This window comes from Egretta garzetta, unplaced genomic scaffold (genome assembly GCF_000687185.1).
Source record: "Egretta garzetta isolate BGI_Z169 unplaced genomic scaffold, ASM68718v1 scaffold235, whole genome shotgun sequence".
NCBI classification, from domain to species: Eukaryota; Metazoa; Chordata; class Aves; order Pelecaniformes; family Ardeidae; genus Egretta; species Egretta garzetta.
This window is the reverse complement of record NW_009259792.1, coordinates 2,228,208-2,242,641: the sequence shown is the minus strand read 5'-3', so window position 1 is coordinate 2,242,641 and position 14,434 is coordinate 2,228,208. Positions and strand designations below refer to the sequence as shown.

The 14,434-nt window shown below is 40.2% G+C and overlaps 1 protein-coding gene across 1 annotated transcript; it reads left to right on the top strand.

Moving 5' to 3' along the window:
• Positions 1-2,222: 2,222 nt before the first annotated feature.
• CRISP2 (cysteine rich secretory protein 2) lies at positions 2,223-11,017 on the top strand. Its single transcript, XM_009639646.2, has 7 exons — positions 2,223-2,406; positions 5,344-5,405; positions 6,698-6,817; positions 7,300-7,387; positions 8,495-8,640; positions 9,381-9,475; positions 10,918-11,017. Exons 1-7 carry the CDS (start codon positions 2,223-2,225, stop codon positions 11,015-11,017), a joined length of 795 nt encoding a protein of 264 aa, XP_009637941.2.
• Positions 11,018-14,434: the final 3,417 nt, after the last annotated feature.

The following is a 14,434-nucleotide window of genomic DNA, read 5'->3' as shown; positions in this document are numbered from 1 at the left end:
TCCAGGATTTTCTTCTTGAAGACCCTCCAGCCTCCTTGGGCTCCTTTGTCCTTTAGGACTCCTCCCAAGGGACTTTGTCAACCAGCCTTCTGCACAGTCCAAAGTCTGCCCTCCAGAAGTCCACGGTGGCAGTTCTGCTGCCCCCCCTCCTTACTTCTCCAAGAATCCAGAATTCTATCATTTCATGACCGCTGTGCCCCAGGCCTCCTCCAGCAGTCACATTGCCCACAGGGCTGCCTTCTCTGTTCACAAACAACAGGTCCAGCGGGACACCTTCCCTAGTTGGTTCACTCACAAGTTGTGTCAGAAATAATAAACTATAGGAAAAATGTATGAAGTGTCATGACAGAATCTCCATTCACAGAAATGTTATTACGGGATAGGATGTTCATCTGAATCATTCACTTGGGTTTAAGGATGGCTCTTACACTTGAAGGATTGCTGATTCAAGAGGTCTCAGTGTGTATTAGCCAGCGGGATGAATGACATGAGTATAATAGGATCTAGTCTTTACCTTAGGATCCATGGTTCACTGGTCACCTGAATGCAACTTCATTAGTGATGGTTACAATGATTATGTTAGTAACACTTGCTTTCTCATACAACAATTAGAGGTTCCCAATGTAATTAATTAAATTGTCATATCTGTCAACAACTATAATAAGACAAGTCTCATTTGGTGCCTTTCCAGTGTAAACAATATAAAAATCCCACAACCTTAGAACAGTTTTTGTTGTACAAGACCTCTGAAGCTCATTCAGTCTAACACCATGTTCAAAGCATCCCCAACTGGAAAGTTAGATTAGATCGCTCAGCACCTTGTCCAGTTTTGAATATCTCCAAGGATGCAAAATCCACCACCTCCCTACTCTGCTTCAGTGCTTAACAAGCCTCAATGTAAAAATTATTTTTCTTTATATCTAATTAGGATTGCATTCTGCGGCCCTTATCTCATGTCCTTGTTGTAAAAGAGTCCATCCCTGCCTTTCTCCTTGCTGACATAGTGGCCCTTTGCTAGGCTTACTCCAGTTTGTTAATGTCTTTCTTGTACTCGGAACTCCAAAACTGGACGCAGTAGTCCAGAGTTCAGAAGTGCTGAAAAAGTGGGTATAATCACTGTTCTCCATACGCTCACTATGTAGTGCCTAATGCGGTGCAGTACCTGGTTAGCCCTCACTGTTGCAAAGGTACACTGTTTATTCATCTCCAACTTGTCCAACAACAATTCTTAAGTGCTTTTTGTTGGAGCTGCTCCCTAGACAATTGGTGTCTCCCAACTGTTTACTTTCAGATCATTTCTGTCAAGCCACTTCTCCAGCTTTTTGAGATTCCTCTGAACAGCAGCCTTGTTATCCAGGATATTGACTGCTCCCTGCAATTTGGCGTCAACCACAGCCTTGCTGACAGTGTGTTCCTTTCCACATAATTACAAACCAACAAATCACACCACTACCATTTTGTCTGGTAGAGCCAATGCACTGGTTTCTCAGGTAATGAAAAGCAAAAGATTGTTTTGAAGGCACACTTCACAAATGACTAGGGTAGGAACCAAGTGACTATGAGGAAGGAAGACCTGAATTTAAATAGAAAAATAGCAACTTTTTAGATAAAAGCAGATAATAAGAGCTGCTCTGATCAGTAATTACTTGAGACTAAATGTGGACAGAAACTGTTGATATGTACACAAATGCCCTTCTGATCTGGCAGTATTTCCATCCATTCTCATCTTACTCCATGTCAAATCATACTATTATATGTGTTTTAACGCTAGTGCACACAATAATCTTTTAATCTTTATCCAATACTAGCTAGAAGTATCAATTACAGAAATATCCTTGTCTCTTTCTTTGACTTTTATACTGTAGGACTGATGCAAAGAAGCCATAGCATGAACAGGAACTTGGGCCAAGACTTTTTTTACCCCCATGAAAAAATCAATAGGCAAGAATACATCTTGGTTACCACAATGTCAGTCTGGAGACGTGTCAGCAGCCAGCTGAGTTTATTTTCATTGCTGGAGATTAAGATCAAGTCTCGCTACAACTGGATGCGTCAATCATTAGCAGAGAGCCTTTGTACCTGGCATTCACATTGACTGCAAATTTCACATATAAGGAGCAATATGAGCAAAACTCATTTCAGAGTATTTCGTCTCTTCCAATACAAGACGTAAGAGGAAATAAAAATGGAACACAGGCAAACAACCTCCTTCTTAGAAGAACATGCACTTGACAAATGAGCTAGTCTATCTGGTCACTGAATTTGATAATACCTGTGACGCTGAGTCACCTTGTCCTATCAGGAAACAGAAGAGCTATAAATTACCCCTTGGTGAAGAACGTTGGTCACTTCCACAACCAGCTGAAGAAGGACGGAAGAAACTTCTGATCTTCCTGGAAACAAAAGGTAGCTTTTAGATTAATTTTTTCTTGTTCAAAGTATTGCAATTTTTTTATGTGTTAAAATGCAACCTATTGTCAGAAGACTTCTTGAACAATTTAGGACAGTCACAGAAAGAGGCTTTTATTCAGTGAAAAATAAGGATTACATAAGCTATGCTGTAGCATGAGCTGCAAAAAAAGGGAGAGAAAATTGATGAACAATCAAAACCAGATGAAAAGCCCTATGCAAGAAAACAGTATCTTGGCAGATTATACGTACATAGAGGAAGAGACAGACTGAACATATTGAAATGGATATATATTCAGTTCAGTATATTCTATTGCTGTATGTAGCTATCACCACTTGTTTTCAGAGTGGGGAAATTACCTTCTTGTGCAATTTGCCACTCTTGTGCAAGGTGGCTGCTAAGTAGGACAATAATGTTGTACAGGTAAAATCACAGCTAAGGCTATTCCATCCCAGGTGTTTTTCAAGGATAATAAAAACTAATGGGAATGTTCTTTTGTAATAGATATTCAATTGTATGAATAATTTAGGATACGCTTTTTATTTTTTTAGGAGGAGGGCTAGGAAAAACATATTCACACAAGTTAAACTCATATGAACTAGGGATGCTAAAGCACCATCTTTCAGTGGCAGATCCCTGTACACAGATGGAGTTGCAGAAAAGTCAGTAAGACTTGGCACATATCCTGATTTATGTTTGATTGAGGGGGAACAGGGGAGGGGGACAGAGAGACTGATTTTAGGACCAGTGCCTAGAAATTAATGCAGAGCAATTAAATTTACATCTCATAAACTGTAAGCATTTGGTTGAAATCAGTGGGATTGCCAAAAGTATGTTAATATCTTGGAGCAGGAAACCCACTGGGTCTTAAAAAACATTCCAATGGCATTCTGAAACTTGTATCGTGTATTAAATTACCAATTATATATAATTGTAAGTTAATTCATAGAAAATATTACAGTCAATGAGTACTTTGCTCATGTCTTTAAGTTAGCTTCTTCAGTTTGGTTTGCAAAATAGAAAGCTTCACAATTTCACTGAAAAGCTTTTTTTTCCTTTGAAACAGAGATTTTGTTTTTACATGTTTTAGGTGCAAAAAGTGTTGTTTTCTATTTGCATATCATCACATTTTGCACTCAGAAGACATATTTTTGCTTGTAACTTGAGGACAGCTAAAAATAACCTCCACCTCTGTTTACTTTCTAGTTAGAAATTAAGTGAAAATAATAATTTTTCATGTTATTGGGAGTATTATCTTTTATTGCTCAAGACCTAGGTCATATACACTGCAAAGTTTTGTAATGGCTCTGAGAAACAAGTAGTAGAAAATTTAATAAGAGAAAACTTCTGTGATCCCAAAGCACTTCAAAGAGGCATAGGTGATGTCAAAATTAAACATAAGTGGCATAAGGCAATACCAAGAACAGGAAATCAATGCGTTATATTATTAATTACCAGTATATTTTTCCCCCGGATCAACTAGATCTTTCCTCAGCTACAAGTCCTTGGAATAAGCCACCCTATTTTGAAGGCTTTGAGAGTTTAATTGTACAGATGTAGCCAGTCTGTCCATTTTTTTGGCCTCTGAGCTACAGCTGCCCATAGTCACAGTCCACTTCAACGGGCATTACTCTTTAGCAGAGCTGGAGCAGCATCCCTGCCTACAGGCTGGGGAGCGTGGGTCACCTCCAGTGCAATGTAAGCAAGCTGGCAAGGAAAAGGGGCCTGGCTGTATCATTTGGAAAAGGGTAGTTTTTCTTACCCACATGTTCTCCATGAGCTGGAGCACCTTGTGTTTTATATAAACTGGTTGCCTTGAGGTAAAAGGGTTTTGCTGAACATGGAAAGATCAGCAAATCCTATTGGCCTTTCCCCAAGAATAAATTAAAACGAAAACCAGCAGCCCCTCAAAAACAAATAAGAAGTTAAGCTAATAATGTAACTCTGTGGCAACATGCCCATAAATTCCCTTGGAGTGGGAGGCTGGGAAAAATGCCAAAATAAGTAAATTCCACTCTAGTCACCTGCTTGCCTGCCCAAGGTACCTAAGCAGAAAAAAAGCTGAATGTAACTCCTATTACTGATTGCAATCAGACACCAGAAGTTTGAAGTGACCATTTACCTCCTGGATCACTGCAGTGGGATGGTATGGTGCTTTGAGCCTCCTAAGCAAGTAGAGTCTTGGAGTCCAGAGCCTAGTGGTTGCTTCTTCAGCTAGAAAGAAGGCTCTCGGTTTTGCTGCCATTTCACACTACCTGTAATATAAGCAAGAGCTGTCTTTAAAAAAAACCAAAAAAACAAAAAAAGCTTTCTGAAACAAGTCTTCCCCAGGAAGCCAGTATTGGTCCATTTCTGGTCCACGCAGTTCTGTCCCAGCTTACATGCAAGGCTTCACAGTGCTGGTCATTAAGTAAGGCATTTAAATCTAGACTTGGACACCTAAGCGTAGAGGTCTCACAGGGGCTGAGTGTCTAACACCCCTTTCAACCAATACAGACCATTCAAAGCAGGCGATAGGGAGTAGGGAATGTTTCGGACTCACGCAGATACAGAAACAAGCTAAAAGCAGCGTCCCACTTCAGCCGTTCCTCAGCGTGGCAATGAGCAGAAGGCTTCCTACAGGAAGGGAAGCACAAATGTCCTCCTGTACTGAGAATTCGGGTGACGGTATTCAGCCAGGATTACAGCAGGAAGTAAGAGACATACAAAGCAGTTGATTCATAAACATTTGGAAATGCGGGGTGGAGGGGAGGAAGAATTTTTTTTTTTTTTTGCTTCTAAAATGGGAGGAGGTGAGAAGAAGGAGAGAAAGAAAACATTACCTGGCTACTTGAGAAGAAGCCAGGAAATACACAGAAGAAAGATGAATTATGTATTCAGAGAAATGAAATCTCTGTAAAAAATAAATTAAATCCTCATTCTCCCCTTTTCAGAGATGATTTTGCCATTGGTGTTCCTGTGTCTGGCAGCTGTGCTCCCTCTGTCCACTGGACAGGTAGGATCCACACTTTGTACTCAGAAAATCTGGACTGGACCTGAGGCACTCGTGCTCTGACTGAATATGGTTTTTCCCTATGCACATGGATCATATGCAGAAAGAGTCTGATTAGATATCTAGGGTCTGGAAAGCATTTATCTTTGAAGTCTTTCATTTCAAAGCAGCAGACTGACTCCACACTTGCACACTAAACCATCCATAGGCTCACTGTTACTTATGAGTTGTGTCAGAGAGAACTGTATTTTCCAGAAGCTCCCATGCACAGATCCAGTAATCTGGATCTCCCACAAATCCAGCCCTCTTCTCGTTAATTCCCCACACTTTTACAGGCAGCAGTTACCTAACTCCCTCCCCTTCTTGCCCTACAGATCCTGAGCTATATGCCTCTCTCTTTGCTCACAGTCCCATCCTCTCAATGCGTATCATGGATTGCCCTCAACCAGCTAAATGAACTAACATACTCAACACACACTTAGAGTGGTTCCTCCCAACCCATAGTTAGTCTGAAGTTTGAAGTTTGCTACTTCAAAAACGTTAATGTGACATAACGCCTGACTACATTGCCCCCTAATTCTTCAATTTCTGCTCTCCATGCTGCAGCCTAGAAGACTAGTTAGAATGGTTATAAAGAGGAGACTGAGTTCTTCACATGGCTAATTTTTAATTAGAAAACACATGAAAAATTTAAGAAGTGCTATCACTTAGGGCAGGAGTGGAAGAAAATCTATAGCATGAAAAACGTAGCCACATTTTTTTGTTCAGTGGGATGTCCTGAGGAAGTACCTCAAGAGGTCTGTGATGATCCTGTGATTAAACAACAGGTTCCTTCAATAAAAAAGCATTGACAGGCATGTTTAATACTGAAGAAGGGGAACACATCATAAGCACATTCATGTCTTCAGCTGATTTTTAGATCCTGTTTCCTCAAAACCTCGTGAAGGAAATTATAGTAACAGTACATTAAATCTGATTCATTTGCCTAAATTTAAGAGTTTACAGGCACATGAGAAGTTTCGGGATACCTCAGCCATCCCCAGAGGGTTGGCAGGTATGACGCAGGAACCAGTGTTATTACTGTTAAGCCCTATACTGTGGAACCACTTAAAGTGCTACTCTGTATGGAAGCACCCCTAGATACACTTAGGAGACAAAGTGTATGTACCTCCTCCATCACAAGGATCATCTCCTGGGTTGATATTAGTATTTTGGTATGTTAATATTTCCTAGACAGGATTCAGGATTTAGTTACATTCAAATAAAAAAAAATATAACACTTTCTTTCAATTTAGGTACCTGAAGGTTTCAATGCTCTGTCAACCAGCAAAGCAGACCAGCAGAATCTGATTGTTGACAAGCATAATACCCTCCGGAGAGGAGTAAGCCCAACTGCCAGCAATATGATGAAGATGGTAAGTTGCCTGCTGTAAATCTATTTTCAATGAGTAGTTGACCCTCTGAGAGATATAGAACTGTATGCAAGTCACATTATTTTATTTAGCCACAAATTCACCCTCCAGATCTTTTCTAAGGATTGAGCATGGCCAACACCAAGAGAAACATAAAACTGGGCAGGGGGAAATATAAGTCTGGAAAATTTTGTGGTCTGTGAACAATAATGTCTCTTTCTTTTGGATGAAAAAGAAAATAAAAAGGAGGAGCCATGGCATTGTTACTTCTTTCTGATGCATTCTTCATCAATCTTCACAGTTTCTATTCTTCCGGGTACATAGTAACTTTGTTCCTACTCCCCTACCCCCAAAAAAGGAAAAGAACAGGCTTTTGTATATGATTTTTTAATGATCTGAAGTGTAATTTACAAATGATGTTCCTTCACGAGGAGTTATTCATTGGTATGTGTCTGAATGAATAATATTTTCTTCTTTTATTTCAGAAATGGTCTCCTCCAGCTGCAACAAATGCTCAAAACTGGGCCAATCAATGTACTTTAAATCACAGTCCTCCTGAAAAGAGGAAAACCTGTAAGTGAAGCATGAGTGCTAACCGAATAATGTCATACATGTTATTGATGTGACTGGTTTGGTTTTTGTTTAGGTTTTTTTTTGAGATGCCATTTATATTCAATGTGATTTTGTTGGTGCATGGGACAAAGGCAAAATTCTAGATATAAATCTGTCCAGTAAGTGAGAAAAATTCAATCCCATTCTCATCTCAACCGCATGTTTTACACAGGTATATCCCATTTTATTCAGTAAGTGGAAAAAGATCATAGTGAGAAAACATATTCTCTCAAAATATCCACAAGAAAGAAGAGAATCTAGACCCAGTTTACTGCAGGAACAAACTTCAACGTGCTGGATAAAACCGTCTGGGAAGGAAGGGGCAAAGCATGAAGGTCCAAAACCAGCTGGTGGTGCTAAGCATAATTTTAAAGACAAGATTCACAGCTTTTAAATCCCCTGGCAGCTTGTAACCCATAGCTATCTTGGAGGCTCATATAAACAATTCAGTCATTGCATACTGAAGTTACAGCTATACTCTGCTAACATTAGCCATGACCAGTGCCCATTGTCATGTTGACTGACTGCTGTCTACACCGTATATAAGATGTGGACTGTTCTTCAGTCCCCACACTTTCTGCCTAAAACCCAAATCCTCTGGCTCTTGCTAAGGCAAATTCCAGATGAGAACTAATATGTATGCAGTAGGGTTGGACGTGAATAAAAACAGTAGGTGAAGACAGTGTAGACTCCTTCTTGTGTACCAGAAGTAAGCTTTGAATTACTGAGATTTTCCCCAGATTACTGAGTCGTGAGCTGATTAATGACTAGGTTGCTAACTTTCAAATAGCAAAATTACAGTATTGAATCTGTGGTGCACATGTGCAGGTGTATCTGCAGATACGCAGAAGGTCTGTCAACAACTTCCAGGCAAACAGGCTGGCCATGCTGCAAACTGGTCAAATGACAACTTCAATATTGACAAAGGGTGATGTCACTGAACTGGAGAAAGAAACCACCCCGCTGTCCTGTCTGGATGCGAACTTCCATGGAATTCATACCACTTTTTATTATCTTTTTCTCACATGTGTGTCTTTTAAGCATTTGTCAGTACCTTTCTCTTTTCAGCGGTAAATTGTGGTGAAAATCTCTTCATGTCATCCGGCCCTTTCCCATGGTCAAACGTTATTCAGGCCTGGTACGATGAGGTGAAAAATTTTGAATACGGAACTGGAGCAAAACCACAAGGTGCTGTGACTGGCCATTACACTCAGGTAGATGCAACTTCTTTATATTTCAAACCAAATAAATAAATATCTGTATGTTAGCTGAGCAACTTTTACCCTCTTATCTTTAAAGGGGATAAGTTCAATGGAGACATGAGGTTATTGTGACAGAACAAGATGAAAACTTGCAAAGTAACAGAATTAAAATGAAAATTATAGGCTAAATGTCTTTATGGAGTAAAGAGTAAAGATACTGGTATTTCAAAACTTCAGGAAGAAACAAAGGAAAGAAACTTATTTGTTTAACATCTGAAAATTGCTCAGACACTAGAATAGGGTAATTAAAGTATCAGGAAGGAAATATAAATAGGCTTGTTACAGTTTACAGAGTTCCATTGACTCAGAGAGTTTCCAGTTGGACAATGCCTTACGATAACCTCCTCTGTGCACCTGCACGCAATACAGGATGCAAAATTTTGCATCATGATTCCTACGTCTTCTTCGACAGTTTTAATAGAATGAAAACATATATAGTCAAGACATTTTAAGTCGAATGTTTCATATATGTGTGATAAATTATTATCATTATACCTTAAATGTTCTTTGGTTCAGGGGTGAAAGCAGGGAAAAACATGTTTTTCCAGCAAGGTGGAACTTATATTTTATTATAAAGGGTAAATAAAACAACTTAACTTGGTTGCAAATGTTTCTGTAATGCATACTGTACTTAAATGATTCTCAAATGTATATTTTTCATTCTCCCATAATTTTTATTCTTTTACCTACAGGTGGTTTGGCACAATTCTGATCAAATTGGATGTGCTGTCGCTTACTGTCCCAACAGTAAATACCAGTACTTTTATGTCTGCCACTACTGCCCTGCGTATGTATTGATTCTGATTCTGGAACTTCTTATTACATTATCAAAACTAGTCAGGAGAAATTTGTAATAGGACACATGACCCATAGCTGGGGAACAGGTTTGAGGAGTGTATTAGGAATATGAAAAGACAGAAAAATACTCATCAAAAGAATTACCAAACAAGCAAAAGCAAAAAACACATAAAAGTGACACTGATTTTCAGATTAAATATCAGTTGCCTAAAATTCCTACTTTTCATAATATTAAATCACAAATATTTTCTACATTCTACTTGAAATCTTAGTTCAGAAAGGCATATCAATACAAACAGTACAGTGAAGACTGTAATTAATACCAAAAACTTTAATGGGAATTTTAAGACAGAGTGATGATTTCATAAACTGCCTAAAATTAATTTTCACATTCACGTTGTAATATATTGAGGTGGGTTGACCTTGGCTGACTGCCAATAGCCCACTAAGTCGCTCTATCACTCCGCCTCCTCAAGAGGACAGGGGGAGAAAAAAATATGACAAAAAGTTCATGGGTCAAGATAACAACAGAGAGATCACTCACCAGTTACCATCAGAGGCAAATCAGACTCAACCTGGGGAAATTCATTTTATTGCCAGTCAAACAGAGTAGGATAATGAGAAACAAAAACTAAACCTAAAGCCACCTTCTGCCCACCCATCCCTTCTTCCTAAGCTCAGCTTAACTCATGATTTCTCTACCTCCTCCCCCCTCAGGAACACAGGGGGATGGGGAATGGGGTTGGGGACAGTTCATCACACGCTGTCTCTGCCGCTCCTTCCTCCTTATGTTCTTCTCATGCTCTAGCATGGGCTTCCACCCACAGCAGACAGTCCTTAACAAACTTCTCCAGCGTGGGTCCTTCCCACGGGCTGCAGTTCTTCACCAACTGCTGCAGCATGGGTCCATCCCTCCCACGGGGTGCAGTCCCTCAGGAGCAGACGGCTCCAGCGTGGGTCCCCGTGGGGTCACCAGCCCGGCCAGTCCCTGGGCTGCAGGGGCACAGCCTGCCCCACCATGGGCTGCCCCAGGGACTGAGGGGAATCTCTGCTCCGGCACCTGGAGCTCCTCCTGCCCCCCTGCTGCACTGGCCTGGGGGCTGCAGGGCTGCTCCTCTCACGTGTTCTCACTCCTCTTTCTGGCTGCTGTTTGACACAGTTTGTTTTCCCCCCCCCCACCTTTCTTAAATATTTTATCACAGAGGCGCTACCATGCTACCATGCTTCTTCTCACAGAACCTGCCCCTGCAAATTCCACCCACACCCCACTACCAAAACCTTTCCAGAGAAACCCAACACATACATAATTTTTTGACATATAACCAAAGACTGAATGTAAATTAATATATGTATGCATCCGTATGACTAAGTTTTATTCTCAGATATGTTATAGTGACTTTATATCTTATGTTGATAATGTTGATGTTTCAGGGGGAATATCATAAATTCACTTAAGACACCCTACAAAAAAGGAAAACCCTGTGGTGATTGCCCTAATGCTTGTGAGAACGGATTATGCAGTAAGTTTTAGGCATTTTAATTGTGACTCAGGTAAAGTCAATGCTTAAAAAAAACTCCATTAATTTATGCAAATGAAAAGTTGTTGACATTATTTATTCAAATACCAGGCCAAAAGCAATATTACAGAACCACACTTCAGCATGCTAGGTGCTTTACCTATATGGGACAACTTGTGGAGTGAAATCAGAGAAGAAGGCTGTGATAAGGGTGGGAAAATGTTAGACAGCAGTCAGTATACATTGGGATGCAGATAACCTCCACTTCATGGATCAAGATATTCATACAGCTTAGATACCTTCATTAAAGATGAAGTGTGGGTCTCCATATGGAAACTCTCGTGAGTACTTCCTAGTGTAAAAAGATGCATTGACTGCAGTGAGGTCAAAGATATGTTTATACCAATGGTAGCACAGAATTCTCAGCTCCAGATTTCCAGCTGCACTTTATATGCTTCTCCATACCAAGGAGAGGCAAATCTTATACTCAAATCTAGGAAATGCCAGGGAAGGAAGTGACTTCTTTATCATTTTTCTTCTTCCTCCTTCAAACATTGACGGCTGATCAGGTAGCAGTAACGATACACTTGATAAAAGCAAGTAGCAAATCTGAGTTTTAAAAATTCCAACAGAAAATAAAAACATATGGGCTGAGTCTCATAATGCAAGACTTAACTCCAAGTCTAACTTCTGTTACATAATTAACTTAATTCTCATCATGAGCTGCAATATAAAGGAAGGAAGCTTCAAAACACCTTGCAATTTCAATGAGGAACCTCCCTGACAGAGCTAAGAATTTTGTATGTGTGGTCACAGGTTTTGGATGCTGCTGTAGAGTAAATGGCAACAAAGAGCTAACAGAGAAAAGAAATATTGATGAAAAATTATTTCAAGAGGAAATGTTCTCTTTTCCCATTTATGATTTATTTTGTGTTTCAATTCATTTTCAGCCAAGCTTTGAAAGCTTGAAGATGTTTAAACCTACTGCCTTGGTGAAGTCTCCTGGATGAACCCATTGCTTCATCAAATTCCCTGCCCTGCTTCCTGCCAATGCAAAACTGAAATGAAATGACAGGCTCAGCTTTTCCCCTCCTGGACATCCATTTCCTTAGTGACTTCTTTCACAAAACCAGATTCCACCCTGCCTCTCCCACATATGCACATGGACTAACTTCAGTCCAGTGACACTCACACAAGAAAAAGCTGTAAGAGGATGTGTATATTCTATTTGTATAATGGCCTAGAACATAGCGGAGATCTTAAATTAAATTTGGCATTTGGTTATCATCTATATTTAACAAGTTAGCTACTCACATCTTTCTTTCCCAGAATGTTATCTAAAGAGCATTGTACAAAGTTCTGTGGTTCCAATGTTTCATGTGTTCTTAGTGTAGGTGGATAGTCCTTGGTCATTGGACTAGTATTAATTTGACCAACTTTTTGAACTATTCTATTGTTAACAGGACCAGAAAATAAACAAAATTACCTGAAATATGTAGTTCTCAAAAGGAATTAGGAGAGCAGCGCGGTTTCCACTAGAACTATTCTGGTTTAGAATAGGTATCTTTTGCTGGCATGCATTTTCCTGTAACACACTCAGCTGTATTTACACTTAAAAAGGAAAAAAAAAATGTGTTTCAATTAAATTTGTGATCCTGCTTCTAATGTAAGATTGCACTTAGCATAAATACATTTAACCAAACCTGCCCTCTAATGGAAAAGGACTACCTGAGAAAAGGGCTTAATTCACAAAAATAAATAGGTAGCCAAGGGGAAATGTCCCTGCATTTGGAAACTTTGCTTTAAATAACAAGTAAGGGTGTCTTCCAAAGCTATTTTTTTAATATCACCTTTCGCTGTATCAATCATTAAATTACTCATTCTTCATTGACCAATTCACTGTAATTTTTCTTCTTTCTTATTACCATGAAATACAGTTCACTTCCACCAACTTTGTGGCTTTATCACCATTAGGTTTGAAGGGAGCCTGATTCTTTAGCAGCATAAGCAGAAATAATTCATGTGAGAACTGAAGATTTCCTAGGCAAAACCAGAAGTCAGGCAAACAACTTCCCTTCAGACCCTTTTTCAGAGAAGGTGACCATTAGCATAAATAACACGCAATACTCACTTCTGTGACCTTTGGGAAGCAAGTGCTCTTCTGTGCAGTAAACAGAGGGACTAAATATTGTTTTAGTCTCACCTTACAATGGTTTCACATTCCAACCCTCCTTTAGTAAGGAAGCTGCTGTCATAATTAAGATTGCAAGTCCCAGAGCCTTTTGCACAGAATAATTTTAACACACACTTCTGACTCATTCATTTCAGTGGCAATTTCAACACTGGTGTGGTTTAACCCCAGCCGGCAACTCAGCTCCACACAGCCACTTGCTCACTCCCCCCACAGCGGGATGGGGGAGAGAATTGGAAGAGTGAGAAAACTCAGGGGTTGAGATAAAGACAGTTTAAGAGGGAAAGCAAAAGTGTGTGTGCAGGCAAAGAAAAACAAGCAATTCATTCCCTACTTCCCAGGGGCAGGCGGGTGCTCAGCCATCCCCAGGACAGCAGGGCTCCATCATGCGTAACGGTGACTTGGGAAGACAAACGCCATCACTCCCAACGTCCCTCCCTTCCTTCTTCTTCCCCCAGCTCTATAAGCCAAGCATGACATCATATGGTGTGGGATATCCCTGTGGTCGGTTGGGGTCAGCTGTCCCAGCTGTGCCCCCTCCCAGCTTCTTGTGCCCCCCCAGCCTCCTCGCTGGTGGGGCGGGGGGAGGAACAGAAAAGGCCCTGACTCTGTGTCAGCCCTGCTCAGCAGAAACAAAAACTATCAACACTGTTTCCAGCAGAAATCCAAAACATAGTCCAGTACGAGCTACTGTGAAGAAAATCAACTCTATCCCAGACAAAACCAGCACAACCACACGTTTCTGACTCATTCATTTTGGTGGCATTTCTTCTTCTTTGAAAGGTTGAAAGCCTGGTTTCACAATTCTTCCTTATTGTTCGTGTTGTTTTTTTCTCATCCATCTCCACCTCTTTTTTGCTCCATGATGTGCTGCCCTCTCATTTGACTACGTCTCTAGTAGTAAATTAAGCAATGCCAGGACATAGATGTGAGCACAGGAGCATGACTTACTGCGCTCTTAAATAATTAGCATAGGTCCAAGTAAGAATGTTTATAATGCAATAGCTAATCCATTGTTGTTACCATTAAGGACATTGGTAGACCTGTTACCCCCACTCCTAAAAAAGTCCATTTACTATGAGTAATGGGTCTAGAAATCTATTCCCTTCTGTCGTAACCCACACCACAAGAACTGATTTCTCAGTCACTCACAAGAGGAAAGGGGTAGTGTAATGAGGTAAAAATCAGCCATCTCATCCATGAGGATCTAGGGATCTAAAGGTCAATAAGCCTAATTTAG

Coding starts and splice junctions, on each gene's coding strand:
- CRISP2 (XM_009639646.2), top strand. CDS start 2,223: ATGCACTTGACAAATGAGCTAGTCTATCTGGTCACTGAATTTGATAAT. Junction 6,818..7,299: donor CCAGCAATATGATGAAGATG/GTAAGTTGCCTG, acceptor CTTTTATTTCAG/AAATGGTCTCCTCCAGCTGC. Junction 8,641..9,380: donor TGACTGGCCATTACACTCAG/GTAGATGCAACT, acceptor TTTTACCTACAG/GTGGTTTGGCACAATTCTGA.